Source organism: Acinonyx jubatus, chromosome X (genome assembly GCF_027475565.1).
Source record: "Acinonyx jubatus isolate Ajub_Pintada_27869175 chromosome X, VMU_Ajub_asm_v1.0, whole genome shotgun sequence".
In the NCBI taxonomy this organism is placed as follows: Eukaryota; Metazoa; Chordata; class Mammalia; order Carnivora; family Felidae; genus Acinonyx; species Acinonyx jubatus.
Window position 1 is genome coordinate 88,169,293 of NC_069389.1, and position 13,755 is coordinate 88,183,047.

Here is a 13,755-nt window from a genome sequence, read left to right on the forward strand (position 1 = left end):
TGTATAGCCTGTAGACCCTTATCATTAAGCTGGGCAGGAGAGTGTAGGGCATGCCGAGACAAACCACCGAAAGCCAAAACCAGCTGGCGATTGGTGGACATGACTGTGGGTGCAGGCAAGGGTAGTAGGCTCAGTCTTAAAGGAGAAAGAGCACTCTGAGACAAACATTGTGTGACGCAGAGTTATAACGCAGAATTATATAATTTATTATGAACTCCAGCCTTCCAGTCCTTTTTCCCACCCAAGTTTTTGTCAGAACGTGTGCTAGGCCACAGTCCAGGCTCACAGGAGTAATCTAGGAGCTACTGCCTGATTCCCCCTCTGGTCTGCTGACTCCAGCTCCTTGTGCCAAGCCCTGCTTCTGCTTTATCTGCAGCTTTCCTACCAGGCTGCCCTACCTTCCTTCGAGGTGAGGGCTGGGCCCCGTCGTCTCAACCCTGGGGCTTCCCAGGGCCACAGAAAGTCTTCCACACAGGACAGTCCTCTTCTTCTGTGTGTGTGAGCACCGAGGAAGAAGAGCCGAACATATGCTGGAGTAGAGGTCATCAGTTCCGGCAGGAACCAGTGGTGAGCCGTATCTTCTATAAGCGGACAGTGGCAGCTACGGCCAGGTAGTAGAGTCATGGGCAGCAAGGAGGACAGACTGCTTGGTAGATCCAACAACTTGTAAACGATGAGCCTGCGTAAGTGGGGAAAACCAGCGTTTTCAGTGGCGAGGTCTTCCTTTAGATCAGGAATTTCTTAGGGTGGATTATGATCTTTTCCCCAGACCTGTGGCCAGTTTTGTGAAGACCCAAAACATGGTCTTTGGTGGAGGTAGGAGATGGAGAATTCCTACAAAGAAGGCTACGGCCAACTGAATGTTAATCTACCATTTGTGCAGTGGGATAGATGGAAAGTAGGCCGTACGGCGTCCAATTCTTCCTCCGATATTTGAGGAAAGCCCCCCCCCTTTTTTTAATAGGTAGTATTTCTGCTTCTTTAACCGTGGGCCCCAAGTAAGATGCTGAGGTGCACATTCTGCTTTCTTAAAATGTGGACACATAAACTGAGGTCAAGGGGCAAAAGCTTGAAAAAGAGTGACAGCATTTTATGCCAGGCCAAGTTCTTTGACCTCTAGTTCTGACAGGATGCCATTCGCTCATTCATTCGTTCATTTTGGCAAAATACTAACTTTGCCAACTGGATCTAAATTCTTGCTTTAGAAATGATAGCAAGGTCTCAACTGAACCCAAGTGTCTCTCCTCTTCAAATACACAATCGTCGCCTTCTTGCAGAAAACCGGTTTGGGGGACAGAGCAGTTGAGAGCAGTGTAAAGACCTACAATGATGAGCCGTGGTAGACAGGTTGGAAAACAACATCCAGGCATCTGTTTGGTATACAGAAAGCCTTAGCACATTTGGGAATTGAATTTTTAGGCCCGAATTTGAGGAAATTTGTGGCTTTTTCACTAGAGTGGATCAGGGAAAGGTATAATTATCACCCATGCATAGTAACAGAGAGCAGCTACAACCCCAGAGACTCAAGACATTGGTTTACCATATCCTGCTCGCTGGGGCTGTCCACTTGCATCTAATTTTTTCCATCCGAATGCTTCCAAGGATACTAAGTTCTGTTTTGAGAATTAGGAAATGTTTTATTACTAGGTTTTGCTTCTCTTTTCCTTTTCCCACACATTACTTTGAGGCATCTTTCAAGATACTCAGTTTTGGGTTTTTTTATGCTTAAAAAATTTTCTGCCTCTGTTCCTTCCCCATCTTATTCTCTCTTCTTAGAAGCATCAGTGTTGGAAATGAAAAGCTGAAACCTGTAATAATGTATCAGTTTGCAAATATAAATACACATCAGATGATCATTAGCATTTTCTTGGCATTAGCTCATGCAGCATACACAATGAATATTAATGTATGGTGCTGCATACATTTAGAAACTTAAGAAGCCACTCGAAAAAGGACTATTTGTGCCACATGACATATGCAGTATATGAGGTCTGGATGCTGGGATCTATGTATCCACTTTCTTGTTGGCAACCTCTCTTTGAAATTTGCAACTATAATATGCTGGCTTTATTGAATGTAATTAATGTCAAGTTCCTGCTGAAAACAATGGAAGTTGCTCATTAAAGATGTTAGCAGAGAACAGGACCACAGCAGAACTGACCTCATTTGCTTGTGTGTATGAGAGAGAACACAAATGTATCCTGTGTGACTGTGCCTGTATGTATGTCAGGAGCGAGCTATCTCTTGCAGGATCTAAGATTGAAACTAGGCGGCTGTAAAAAGAGCCAGTGCCTCCCTTGCTTGTCCGGCTGCTTCTGCAAATCTGCCTAACAAGTAGCTCAGTTCCTCCTGATCAAACGATCTGAGAAATGGCTTCCCTCCATTACACACTGTAATGGTATCTCCCAGGCGAGGCTCTCTGAAACAGCACACCCCTGTCTCTGATAGCAGAGTTCCCTTGGTGAGTGCCCCAGAACAGACGAGCTCCAAAACAAAGCCGTCTAAGAATTGGTACCACTGGCCAACGAAACCTGTTGGAGTTCTGTCAGGAAATCACCTAGCCTTGGGTCTTTGGATGAGAAAAGCAGGTGAAATCAGTAAGTACCGGCCTCAAGTGTGTTGACATGAAAAAGCTAGAACTGCCGTATGAATATTTGGAGAAGGCAGAAGTGTATATATGAAGAGCATGCGTGTCGGGGGGTCGTTTACTTGGCTACACGTTGTATCGGTGTGATGGAAGGGGAATTGAGAAGAGTTTGAGATTCTCGTCTGCATTCTTTCACTTTGTGACCCTGGGTAAGTCGACCTGTGCTCTCTGTAAATCCCTCATGTCGACAATGGGGATGGTACACCCTTCTTCACCATGCTAGTGTTCAGCTCAAATAAGAATGGAAGCTCTTTGGGCATGACCGATCGTTAGAGTGAAAAAATGAGGTGTTGATAATCAGATGGCAGCTGACTTCTACACGGTGCCCAATTGCTTGGCAGTTAGGCTGGTGCCGGCTCTTCCAACCATGGCTTCTTGGCTCAGACCTGCTTTGAGTGGGCATACAGGCTTTTGCAACATTATGAAAAACTTACTCAGAGCTGCAATAAATGCCTAGAATGTATAGAGTTCTGTTTATTACATGACGTGCGTATTTAACTCCAGCTGGGAACACGGCCCCGTACTAGGTAGGCGGTGTGAAAGCATAGAGTTATGACTGAGGGGTCCTTACCCTCAAGGAGCTTATGATCTAGTGGGGGGAATGACATGTATAATAACTATGTGCAATTTGAGACAAGATGATGGATATGCTAAGTTGGGCCCATCCGGCTGCCTGTAGTTAGTGGTTGGGTTGTCCCTCCTCCACCTGGCTTAGGAATGCAAGGAGTATGGGTTTGGAGCTGCTGGGAGATTCCGATCTGGCTCATTCTCCCTGTAAAATGAGATGAATGTCCTTTCCCTTCTCTTTTGGCATCCTAGCATATAATGGGAATTAATCTCTGAAAAGTCGCTAAACATCTTCAGATGCAGGTGGCTGTAGAAATGCAAAGCAATGTATAGTATGTCTTTCAAATTATATAATACGTTGTCCCCTTTATGAAAGACTAGGTGATTTTTCCTGTGTGTGTGTGTGTGTGTGTGTGTGATTAAAAACAGTCCACCACATCCCATGTTATCAGTCATAAGCTGGTTGGTTCAGTTGCTAATGATGTGTCCAAGATGAGTGGGTTTAATATCCGTGTAGGCTGGTTAGCAAAGCACAATTTGTTTTCCAGTCACAGTCCATACCTGGAGTCTCAGCTAGCTATCTTGAAAATGTGTGCTTTTATTCACAAGGGAGCCAAGGAAGGAGCCAGCAGGTAACTCTCGAACCCTTTTTCCCCACCACCAAAGTATAATTCAGCATATACATCATTCTTCTGGTAGGAAAAGAAGTAACCTCCTCCTTGAATACAAAGAACAGCCCAGCATCAATATCACTAAGGAGACATTGGCTGATGTTAAACCTATATTTATGAACTACCTCCAAGTCTGGAATCTGCCACTAAAAAACTCGGTATTTCTTGCCCTCTAGAGCTAGTTTTTGTTAATCAAGAATTCCCAAATTCCAGGGGCACCTGGGTGGCTCCGTTGGTTAAGCGTCCGACTTTGGCTCAGGTTGTAATCTCGCAGTTCGTGGGTTTGAGCCCCGTGTCGGGCTCTGTGCTGCCAGCTCAGAGCCTGAGCCTGCTTCCGATTCTGTGTCTCCCTGTCTCTCTGCCCCTCCATGCTCATGCTCTGTCTCTCTTGGTCTCTCAAAAATGGATAAATGTAAAAAAAAATTTTTTTAAGTGTTCCTAAACTCTGGAAATCTGAAATACTCTCTTGTTTTGTTACATGTGTTAACACAGAGTTCTTTGACTTGTTTACTACATTTTTGAGATCCTAAAATCCATCTCCTTTCGTTTGTGCTCTTGTCAGTCTGGCTGTCATCTGATCAGTTCGAGATGTCTTGCAACCCTATTCTTCAGAAACGTTAGGGAGTTCCCCCTGGAAATTTCCCCTAGGCTATGTCTCATTTCTGTGTTAGATTCTCTAGTTTGATACGAAGAGGGTATTAAGCAATATTGGTGTGCTCACCGATCTGTAGTCATAACTCTGTGTGGCTGGTGGTTTGGGAACTTTACCTCTGGGATTTTTAGATCATGGCTGTGCATCTGCTGGCCTGGGCTTTTGTTTTTGAAAGGAGGCCAGTATTAATGTGTTTCCCATTGGGGAAATATGCAAATAAACAGTTATTTAGATTTTGAAAGCAGACAAAATGATACAGACATGGGGGTTGTCTCTGATGGCACCAGATCTGATGAAAACATTTATTTCAGTTGCTTGTGACTTAACAGATGGCCTTGAAGGCTGTAGGGTCAGTGCTTCTGGATTCTCACCCTTCGCACACCTGGGTAGAGCACCCATGACAAATGGGCACAATGGGCGTTTTTGGTTGTATTTAATTCAACACCTATGCCATAGCATGAATCTTGGCCATCTTAGCTAGAGAATAATTGATCATCTGTCTTTCCTGTTGACTCCCGGAACCTGCAAGTTGGTGGCTTTCTCTTTTAATCTACTGAGCATTCTCTGGGTGTCTAGTGTGGCCCTGCGCAGATTACGAGAATGCATATTTGAGGAATGAGAAATTAATGGCAGTTGTTTATAATGCCTAATCATTTCATCTAAAGTTGCCATGGATCTTGATTAAAATGTTTTCCACCAAATCTCTGTTAAAACACAAGTCACTGAAAGGCTGTGCAGTGTGTGTGTGTGTGTGTGTGTGTGTGTGTGTGTGTGTATTTGAGTATGTGCCTGTGAGCACATGCCTGCCCGTGCAGGCCTGCCCTCACACTTGGGGGTGGGGTATGGTAGAGTGTGGAGTGGAGAGAGAAAAAAAGGTAAGGAGGCAGGGAAAGAGAGAAGTAATCATTCCTAGTACTCTGGAAAAGGGGTGTCCAGGCTCCTTGGTTATCATGAAACAACAGGCTTATTTCTTATTGCTGATGAATTTCAATTACAATTACAGAACGTTGGTAAGCCACATTAAGTCCCAAGGGCTGGATCAAAAATATACGCCATCTGCAGGAGCCACTTGAATTCTCACTGAAAAACCTAATAGCCAAACATGAAATCAATTTGTGAGCAGATATAAACTGTGGCTGGTTGTCCATTAAAGTTTGCTTTCTCTCCACGATGCTAAGGGCCAAGCTCTAAAAGTGAAATGAATGGCCTGTGGCTATATCCAACGTGCCACTCGCTTGCAAGTTTCTGTTGTGTTGCAGAAGTGAACGACAACAGTTAAACTTTAAAGATAAACAGTGTTTTGATTGGGTTCCTGGGGAATAATGGTGCTTTTGTACAATTCTTGAAATAGAGCCTACAGCCGCCCTGAACAAAATAGTCTCTTTCAAGATCTTGGAAATAATGACATCATAGGCAGATTGAACCAGCAATCCATTAATAGTATCCTTTGTAGAAAGCTGTCTCAGGGGAGGGACCTGGTTTAGTAAATTGGTATTGTTTACAAACATAACATAATAGAATCCCCCATTCTTCTACGTCTGCGGAATAATCGGAGACACTTCCCACTTGGGAAACAAACATATTAACATCAAAGCTTCCTCACAGGTCCATACCCTTTCTCCATGGGTCTTCTAAAAGCATGCTTCGAAGCACTTGGTTTGAAGGCGAGTTAAAGATAACAAGAGCCTCCTCACTATTCTTTTGTCACCATCTCAGAATTCTGTGGAATAATTAGAAGATGAAGATTGGTTTGCATTGGAAAGGGTAATAAAGAACTGAAATAATATCAGGACAATTCAAGCAATACCAAATCTGAAATGTCTAAGTAAAACCAAAAGATTATTGGCTTCGTGCTCCACGTTTCTAGTGTGGAACTAGACACAGATCCTTCCACTTCTTTTCCATCTGTGTGAAAGGTGTATTCTGGTTCCTCTTGCAGTCTTCAGATGAGCTGAATAGCGTTAAAACAATCCCAGATTGCTGCGCAGCAGAAAGGTGTCCCATATATGCTGGGTCCTTCACACGATGCCTGTGTTACGGATTACAGCAAGTATGTGGTGGTGAAATTTTGGCCAGGGATATCTAGTGTATTCTAGGGGAGCATCGTTGGAGTTTTCTATCCCAAGTACCCCTTCTTTCCCCAGCCTGAAATATACCTGGTCAAATAAGGTCAGAGTAATCAGGCAGCTTGAAAAGAAGCAGGGCACCTACCTTTTGAGTCTCTAGCCAGAGAGTAATTAGTAACAAAAAAACACCACTCCGTTAGCCACACCTAAATATCAAGAACAAAGGAGCCTAGTATTCTTTTGAATTACGTAGGTGTACTAGAACCCTGATGGGCCCAGACTCTTACTTGCCCTATTATATAAGGTCAGCTTTGTATATCAAATTAAAGAAGCCATGCCTGTTTCTCTAACTTCCATCATCTTAAATTATGTAATATGTCATCAGAAAATATATATCACCCAGCTCTCTCTCTCTCTCTGTGAGACACATTTTTCAGAAACCTATCTTCTAGGTATTTCTATTTAAATCCTCAGGGTTTTTTTTTGTTTTTGTTTTCGTTTTTTTGCAGTGGCTTTCAATTTTTTTTTTTTAACCAAGCTATCTTTTGTATATCTGAGCTTTATGTAATAATCACCCCATCCATATCCAGGCATTATTTTGAAGCCCAAAAAAGTAAAACAGAAAAAAAAACCCACAGAAAACAGTGCCTTCTCCTGGTGGCAAATTCTTCTCAGTGACTAAATTAAAACTATGGACCTGTCCAGTACAGAATAATGCCACTGGTGAAGTCAGTCTTAAGCTCACTTTTCTTCTGGAGAAACAGTGAATTTAGAAGGGCCAAATTAAAAACAATTTTTTAATGTTCATTTTTGAGAGAGAGAGACAGAGCGTGAGCAGGGGAGATGCAGAGGGGGTGGGGGGAATACAGAATCCGAAGCAGGCCCTGGGCTCTGAGCCTGAGCACAGAGCCTGATGCGAGTCTCAAACCTCAAACCACGAACCACAAGATCGTGACCAGAGCCAAAGTCAGATGCTTAACAGACTGAGCAACCCAGGCGCCCCTAGAAGGGTCAAATTTAAAATGTAAGAGGGAATGCAGACCCATCAACACCGGTTTCATGTACTAGTCGAAGTACGTACTAATGCCAGTAGTATCTATGAATCTGCTTTATCCTTGATATCACGGTTTTTCATTTTATCTTGTGCCGTGGTTTTGCCTGTATAGGGAAATGTGAGGTTAATCAAGTGGTTGGTGGTGACCAAACGCTTGTTACTATTTTCCTGATCATGATTGCCGAAAAAATACAGAACCAATCTTAAATCCATGAAGATAATGCAAGACGTGACACTTAGGCAAAGAGAAAGAAAAGAGATCTCTTGTCCAAATTAAGATCAGGTCAGTCATTGTTAGCTGGAAGTTACCTGTGCAGCTGGAGAAAATATTAATTGGTACTCACCTATTCTTGAATACTTAAATTGGAGAAAATTTAGGACATAGTAAAATTTGGAAAAATTTCCACATGGCACGATGTAACAATTCATTACCAAAAATAACAAACACATGGGGTGCCTGGGTGGCTCAGTCAGTTGAGCGTCCGACTTCGGCTCAGGTCATGATCTTGCGGTTTGTGGGTTCAAGCCCCACGTCGGGCTCTGTGCTGACAGCTCAGAGCCTGGAGCCTGCTTCGGATTCTGTGACTCCTTCTCTCTCTGCCCCTCCCCTACTTGTGCTCTGTCTCCCTCTGTCTCTCAAAAATAAATAAATGTAAAAAAAAAAACAAACAAAAAGAAAATAACAAACACATTGTAACTACTAAAGGTGTAAAATAATTACGATAGCTTATTTCTCATTAATGTTGTTGGAAGAAAGTGATCTGCTAAATCATTTTTGGAGAGCTCTTATGCTCCTAAATTAGTGCCAGTTAACACTTGATGAATTGACGCAGATTTTGTTGCAGTGGGATTTGATTTTCCCTGTATTCAAACTGGAGATTCACTTGGAAGATATTCTTAACACGTGATTTGAGATGGCAAGTGTCCCTTTGGGTCGCCAGTGGAGGGACTTGAATTAGAATAGGAAAATACTCAGAAGCCGAAATGTTTCACTGGGGAGTCCATGCTTTTCCAGTCCACTTTACCTTCCAGTGGGATGAAACCCGAATGTATTCCATCCTGAGCACAAGATGCTAACGAGTAATGACATTGAGAGCAGGGGTAAGTTGCTAAAACCCAGACCGGCCCTTAACAGCCCTCTTACCGAGGCCAAGTCCCTCATTCCTCGTTTCAGGACATAAAGCATGACCAGCTTAAGGTTATGATGGCTCCTCAGGAAGTGGTCCTCTCCTTGGAGCTAGCTCCTCTTTGCTCATGGTGACATTTGGCTCAGCTTTATCTTCTGCCTGCTACCGGAAAATGCAGCGTTGTTTCCCCGGTCCCTACATCCATACTCTGCTGAAACTGTCAGGTCTACTAGATCACGCCCCAGTTCTTTGACATGAAACAGTAGAGTGTGTTTTGTAAGCCTGGTTCATGCAGGTAAGAATCCAATGCCAGCAGCATCCCAAGCTGTCAGAGCAGCTAACGGGTCATTGTTTGGGGCCATTAAAGATCAACAGCCAAACCCATGACAACTCCAGACTTTGAGGAGTTGTGCTTCCTGACCATCACAAAAGTCGGGGTAGAAATATTTCTAGCTTGTTTTTAATGTTCATTTATTTTTGAGAGAGAGAGCACAATCGGGGAAGGGGCAGAGAGAGAGAGAGACAGAGACAGAGACAGAGACAGAGACAGAATCCAAAGCAGGCTCCAGGCTCTGAGCTGTCAGCATAGAGCCCGATGACACAGGGCTCAAACGCACGAACTTTGAGATCATGACCTGAGTGGAAGTCAGACGCCCAACTCACTGAGCCACCCAGGCACCCTGGGTAGAATTTTTAAAGAAGGTCATAATTTGTTTATTAAAAGGCTAAGAGTAGACGGCAGAAAGTAGAGTTTCATTTTTGAGAAAAGGAAGTGTTTTGTGTTATGTGTATAGAAAAGTTATGTGTTTGTGTCTACATCTTGAAAAGCCATTAATTACTGCCTTCACTTTCCTCTCTGGGAAATTGCATCATTGGTCTTTCAGGAGGCAGCTCCCTCCCCTCTAGAAAAGAAACCTCTCAAAATGGTCATCACAAAACCCACAAAACTGGAGACAGCCATGAGACCAATGCTTCTGTGTCTGAGCTGTTAGAGCCCCCATTTTACTAGATGGGTCTTTTAGGCTTCTTCTTTCTTAATTCCTGTTTTCTCCTCCTGTTCTTTAGGAGCTGCGCCATCAGTGGTAACTGAAAATGTCTGACAGTCTGGATAATGAAGAGAAACCCCCAGCTCCCCCGCTGAGAATGAATAGTAACAACCGAGATTCCTCGGCACTCAACCACAGCTCCAAACCACTTCCCATGGCCCCCGAAGAGAAGAATAAGAAAGCCAGGCTTCGCTCTATCTTCCCAGGAGGAGGGGATAAAAGTAAAGTATCAGTGGCCGGGCATTGAAAAGGGGCCAGTTTATTCTTTCCTTGTCACTTTCTTTGTTGGGTAGTCATTTCTTGAGCAGTGGCTGTTCAGGGCCTACCTGGCCTTTGCATCGACATCTTCAGAGGTTGCCTTTTGTCAGAGGATAATGTTTGATTGACTTACTGTGGGTTGACAGGAAATACACTTCTACCGTGTTTGCCTTGCACATAAAATTGAATTCATAGTGTTAAGCCAAGGGAAATCATAGCCGCAGCACTGTCTTGAATCTATGAACAGCGCTTTTCTTTCTGATAACTTAGAGGGGAGAATTTAACAGTAATCCCTTTCTAACTGGAAGTTGTCCTTATTGGAAATTTGAGTATAGGTGGATTTACTTCTGTATACCTTTATGACGACCGTGAAAATCCTGCATTGAGCATGCAGGAGTCAGTCCAAGTTGCCACATGATGGTCTCTCTGGCTGTATCCTAAGGTGGAAAGAAACTTCTGAGCCATTTGTTTCCTCTCTCAGTCTTGTGCCACTTGTCCCCTACACGATCAGCCCTATGGCACTGAGCATCACAACACCATATTGACATGAATCCATGTGTTGTTCGTAAAACCATTTGTAATACCACGGGCTAGAGAATCTCTAGTAGATAGTTGTCACGTTGTGCTAATTAGACTAAACTTAAACATGGCTTCTATAAATGTGACTACTGAGGTGGAAGAGAGTGAAACAAGTACAACTACCCCAGCAAGGAGCCAAAAAGGCAAGCAGGGTGGTGTCTTTAGAAGAGAAAAGGGACATCCACGATCTGCTCCTTCAAGGTAAAACAAATAGCGTCGCACGTCCTGTGGTGTGAGTGAGGCCACAATTTGTACCGTAAAGGAGGCCAAAACTCTTCTTAGAGCCAGGATTGCCTCTTGTACACCTGAGTCGCTTAAGAGATGCTTTATGCCTGCTGACCCAAGGATGGAAAAGATGGAAATGTCAAGCCCTTACACTGAAGACCGGCAAAAGAACGATGAAGCACTTTCCGTGCAAGGGATCTGTGAAAATGCACGAGGGATTTCCAAAGACATGTTTTCAGACACTGAAGTGGGCCCAGCAAAAAGTCCTGCCGGGAGCAAGGAATGGCTTAAGAAACTTCTGTAACACCATGACCTGGAGACCAAGTCTTATGTGACGGTGGTGCCGAAGAAAGAACCATCAGACCCTGCAGCTCCTGTGGTGTATCTGCCACAACCATAGGAGGTGAATGAAGACGGGAATCATGTGCCTGCCCAAATCTTCAGTGCTGTAGAAGCTGCCATTTTTGGAAGCCTTTGAAGAATCCTACTTGCCCTTTTGGAGAGCAAGAACCAACTGAGTGATGCTGACGTGAGGTCAGCGAAAACAGAGAGGCTGCTGTTTCTGTTTTGTGCCAGTACTTGGGTGACCTCCTGGCAAAACCACTACTGCTTGACACAAAACTATACCCAAATCTTCCCGGGGAAAAAAAAACCCAAGCCAAGTTCCTGGTGTACTGGCACACTGACTGAAAAACATGGATAAACTCCTCTCCTTAAGGAATGGTTTGAACAGTGCTTTCTCGTGGAAGTTCAAGACTAAAAAGAACAATCTGGAATTCAAAGTCCTGCTGATTCCTCCCAGTCGTTTTGGTGCTTCAGATGCATTTGCAAGTGTGCACCCTTAATGTTAATGTTGTCTTTATTTTTCTTATGTTTTTTTTTTTTTTGAGAGAGAGCGAGCATGTGAGTGGGGGGAGAGAGCAGAGAGAGAGAATCCCAATCAGGCCCCTCCCTGCCAGCACAGAGCCCGACATGGGGTTTGAACCCACAAACTGTGAGATCATGACCTAAGCTGAAACCAAGAGTTGGACGCTTAACTGACGGAGCCACCCAGGTGCCCCAAGGTTGCCTTTTATAATGAGTTGCGTGTTTCAGATCCTTGAGCTCTTAGATCAGTGTTTGATCCAACTATTCGAGAAGACATGCCAAACTAATGTCCAATTTTGTTGTTGAAAATCTCACCAAGTTTCCTCTGTCTGAAGATCCTACCCCATGGGATTCCGACATGATCACTAATGCTGTATTGGTTTTTTTTAAGTTTATTCATTTTTGAGAGAGAGCATGAGTGGTGGAGGGGGAGAGAGAGAATCCCAAGCACACTCCATGTGGTCCTTGCAGAGCCCAACACGGGGCTTGATCTCACAAACCATGAGATCGTGACCTGAGCCAAAATTAAGAGTCGGATGCTTAACCAACTGAGCTACCCAGGCACCTCACTAATGGTGTATTCTTACTGAAAGAACCAATAGATAGTTCAACAGAGCCTGTCATTAATGCACGCTGACAAAAGATTTGGCTAGGGATGGTGGCATGCCTTTCAGTGGTCTGTCCTGAAGACCATGAATCTTGGGATCAAGAAGAACCTATAGATGAGAATGAGCATTTGGTACAGGAGCACTCTGTCTGAAGTTGGATCTGAACCTGTTGATATTAATTCAAGTGATATGATGCTACTAGAGGATGACTCTCAGGAAGCTTCTGGCACTCCAGAGGTGATTATCGTAAGTGCTGACAGAGATAATTAGGAAGCTGTAGGACTAGAGACAAATAACAGTTACAAGCAACATGTGCACATTTTTTTTTAATTTATTTTTTTAGTGTGTATTTTGAGAGGGAAAGAGAGAGCACAAGATGGGGAGGGGCAGAGAGAATCTCAAGCAGGCTCCGCGCTGTCAGCACAGAGGCCAGCGTGGGGCTTGATCTCAGGAACCGTGACGTAAGATCACGACCTGAGCCGAAAATCAAGAGTCGGATGCTTAAGCGACTGAGCCACCCGGGCTCCCCGACAGGTGCAAATTTTTTAGGACAAGATTAAAACCTTCTCCCAAGAAAGCAATGCAAATTGATACCTTTACATGTCAAACCTTAACCTGTTCAAAGCCTGAGTGATGTAGCAGAACCTTGTAAAGAGATGCTGTGATGCCTTCAAACAATCACATTGGACAGAAATCATCTTTAGCAGGACTTTAATCATCAAAGAGGACCATTTAATACCATTGCTGGACAGCTGATAAGCTGCCTTCAGACAAATCTCGAATGATTTCATTGAACTCTATCAAGGGGTACTAAGAGCCTTTTTACATTTCTATATTAGGAAGAAAGGACCCTCAGAAGAGCCCAAATCATAAAGTAGTGCCATTCAAGTATCCGTGCCAGACCCTGCGTAAGCTGCTTTCGGACAAACTTTGAACGATTTAATTCGAACTCTGTATGGAAGTGCTAAAGTATCTTCAGAAAAGAGGAGACAGAATGTTCAGAAAAAGAGCCAGTCATTAAGTTTTACCACTTAAAGTCACTTGCTTGATCAGGCTAACAGCACAAGCCAGTTGTTCCAATTTCAGGATTGGATTTCAATGACCGGGAGAATTTAAAGAGCCATGATTTGAGCGAGCAGCTCACTTCCCTTCATCTCTCCACTGTTCCCCCCACTTTTCCACTGTCATAATGAGGGGTACATCCTCATCACCTGTGGAAATCATCCTAGGCTCTCAATGGAGACAGTGTAGAACCTATACCTATCACTTTGACTAATTTAAGCCATGTAAACTCTCGTTATTCTTTTCACGTAATGTACTGTTGTTACTGTTTTTGTTTTACTGTGCAAAAAAATTATTCGTGAGGGCTTTCAGAAGTTTGCATGGGA

At 43.7% G+C, this 13,755-nt stretch overlaps 1 protein-coding gene across 24 annotated transcripts in view; it reads left to right on the top strand.

The window, feature by feature from the left end:
- Positions 1–13,755, top strand: part of PAK3 (p21 (RAC1) activated kinase 3) — a 252,318-nt gene that overhangs the window by 148,329 nt on the left and 90,234 nt on the right. For 22 of the 24 annotated variants that reach the window (XM_053201568.1, XM_053201567.1, XM_053201563.1 and 19 more), the window contains one exon: positions 9,850–10,051. In XM_053201568.1, coding sequence (XP_053057543.1) covers positions 9,877–10,051 — 175 coding nt within the window. In that variant the 5' untranslated portion in view covers positions 9,850–9,876. Of the gene's footprint in view, positions 1–376; positions 684–1,805; positions 2,598–9,849; positions 10,052–13,755 lie in introns of those variants that run through there. The other 2 variants (XM_053201561.1, XM_053201569.1) reach the window with 2 other exon arrangements.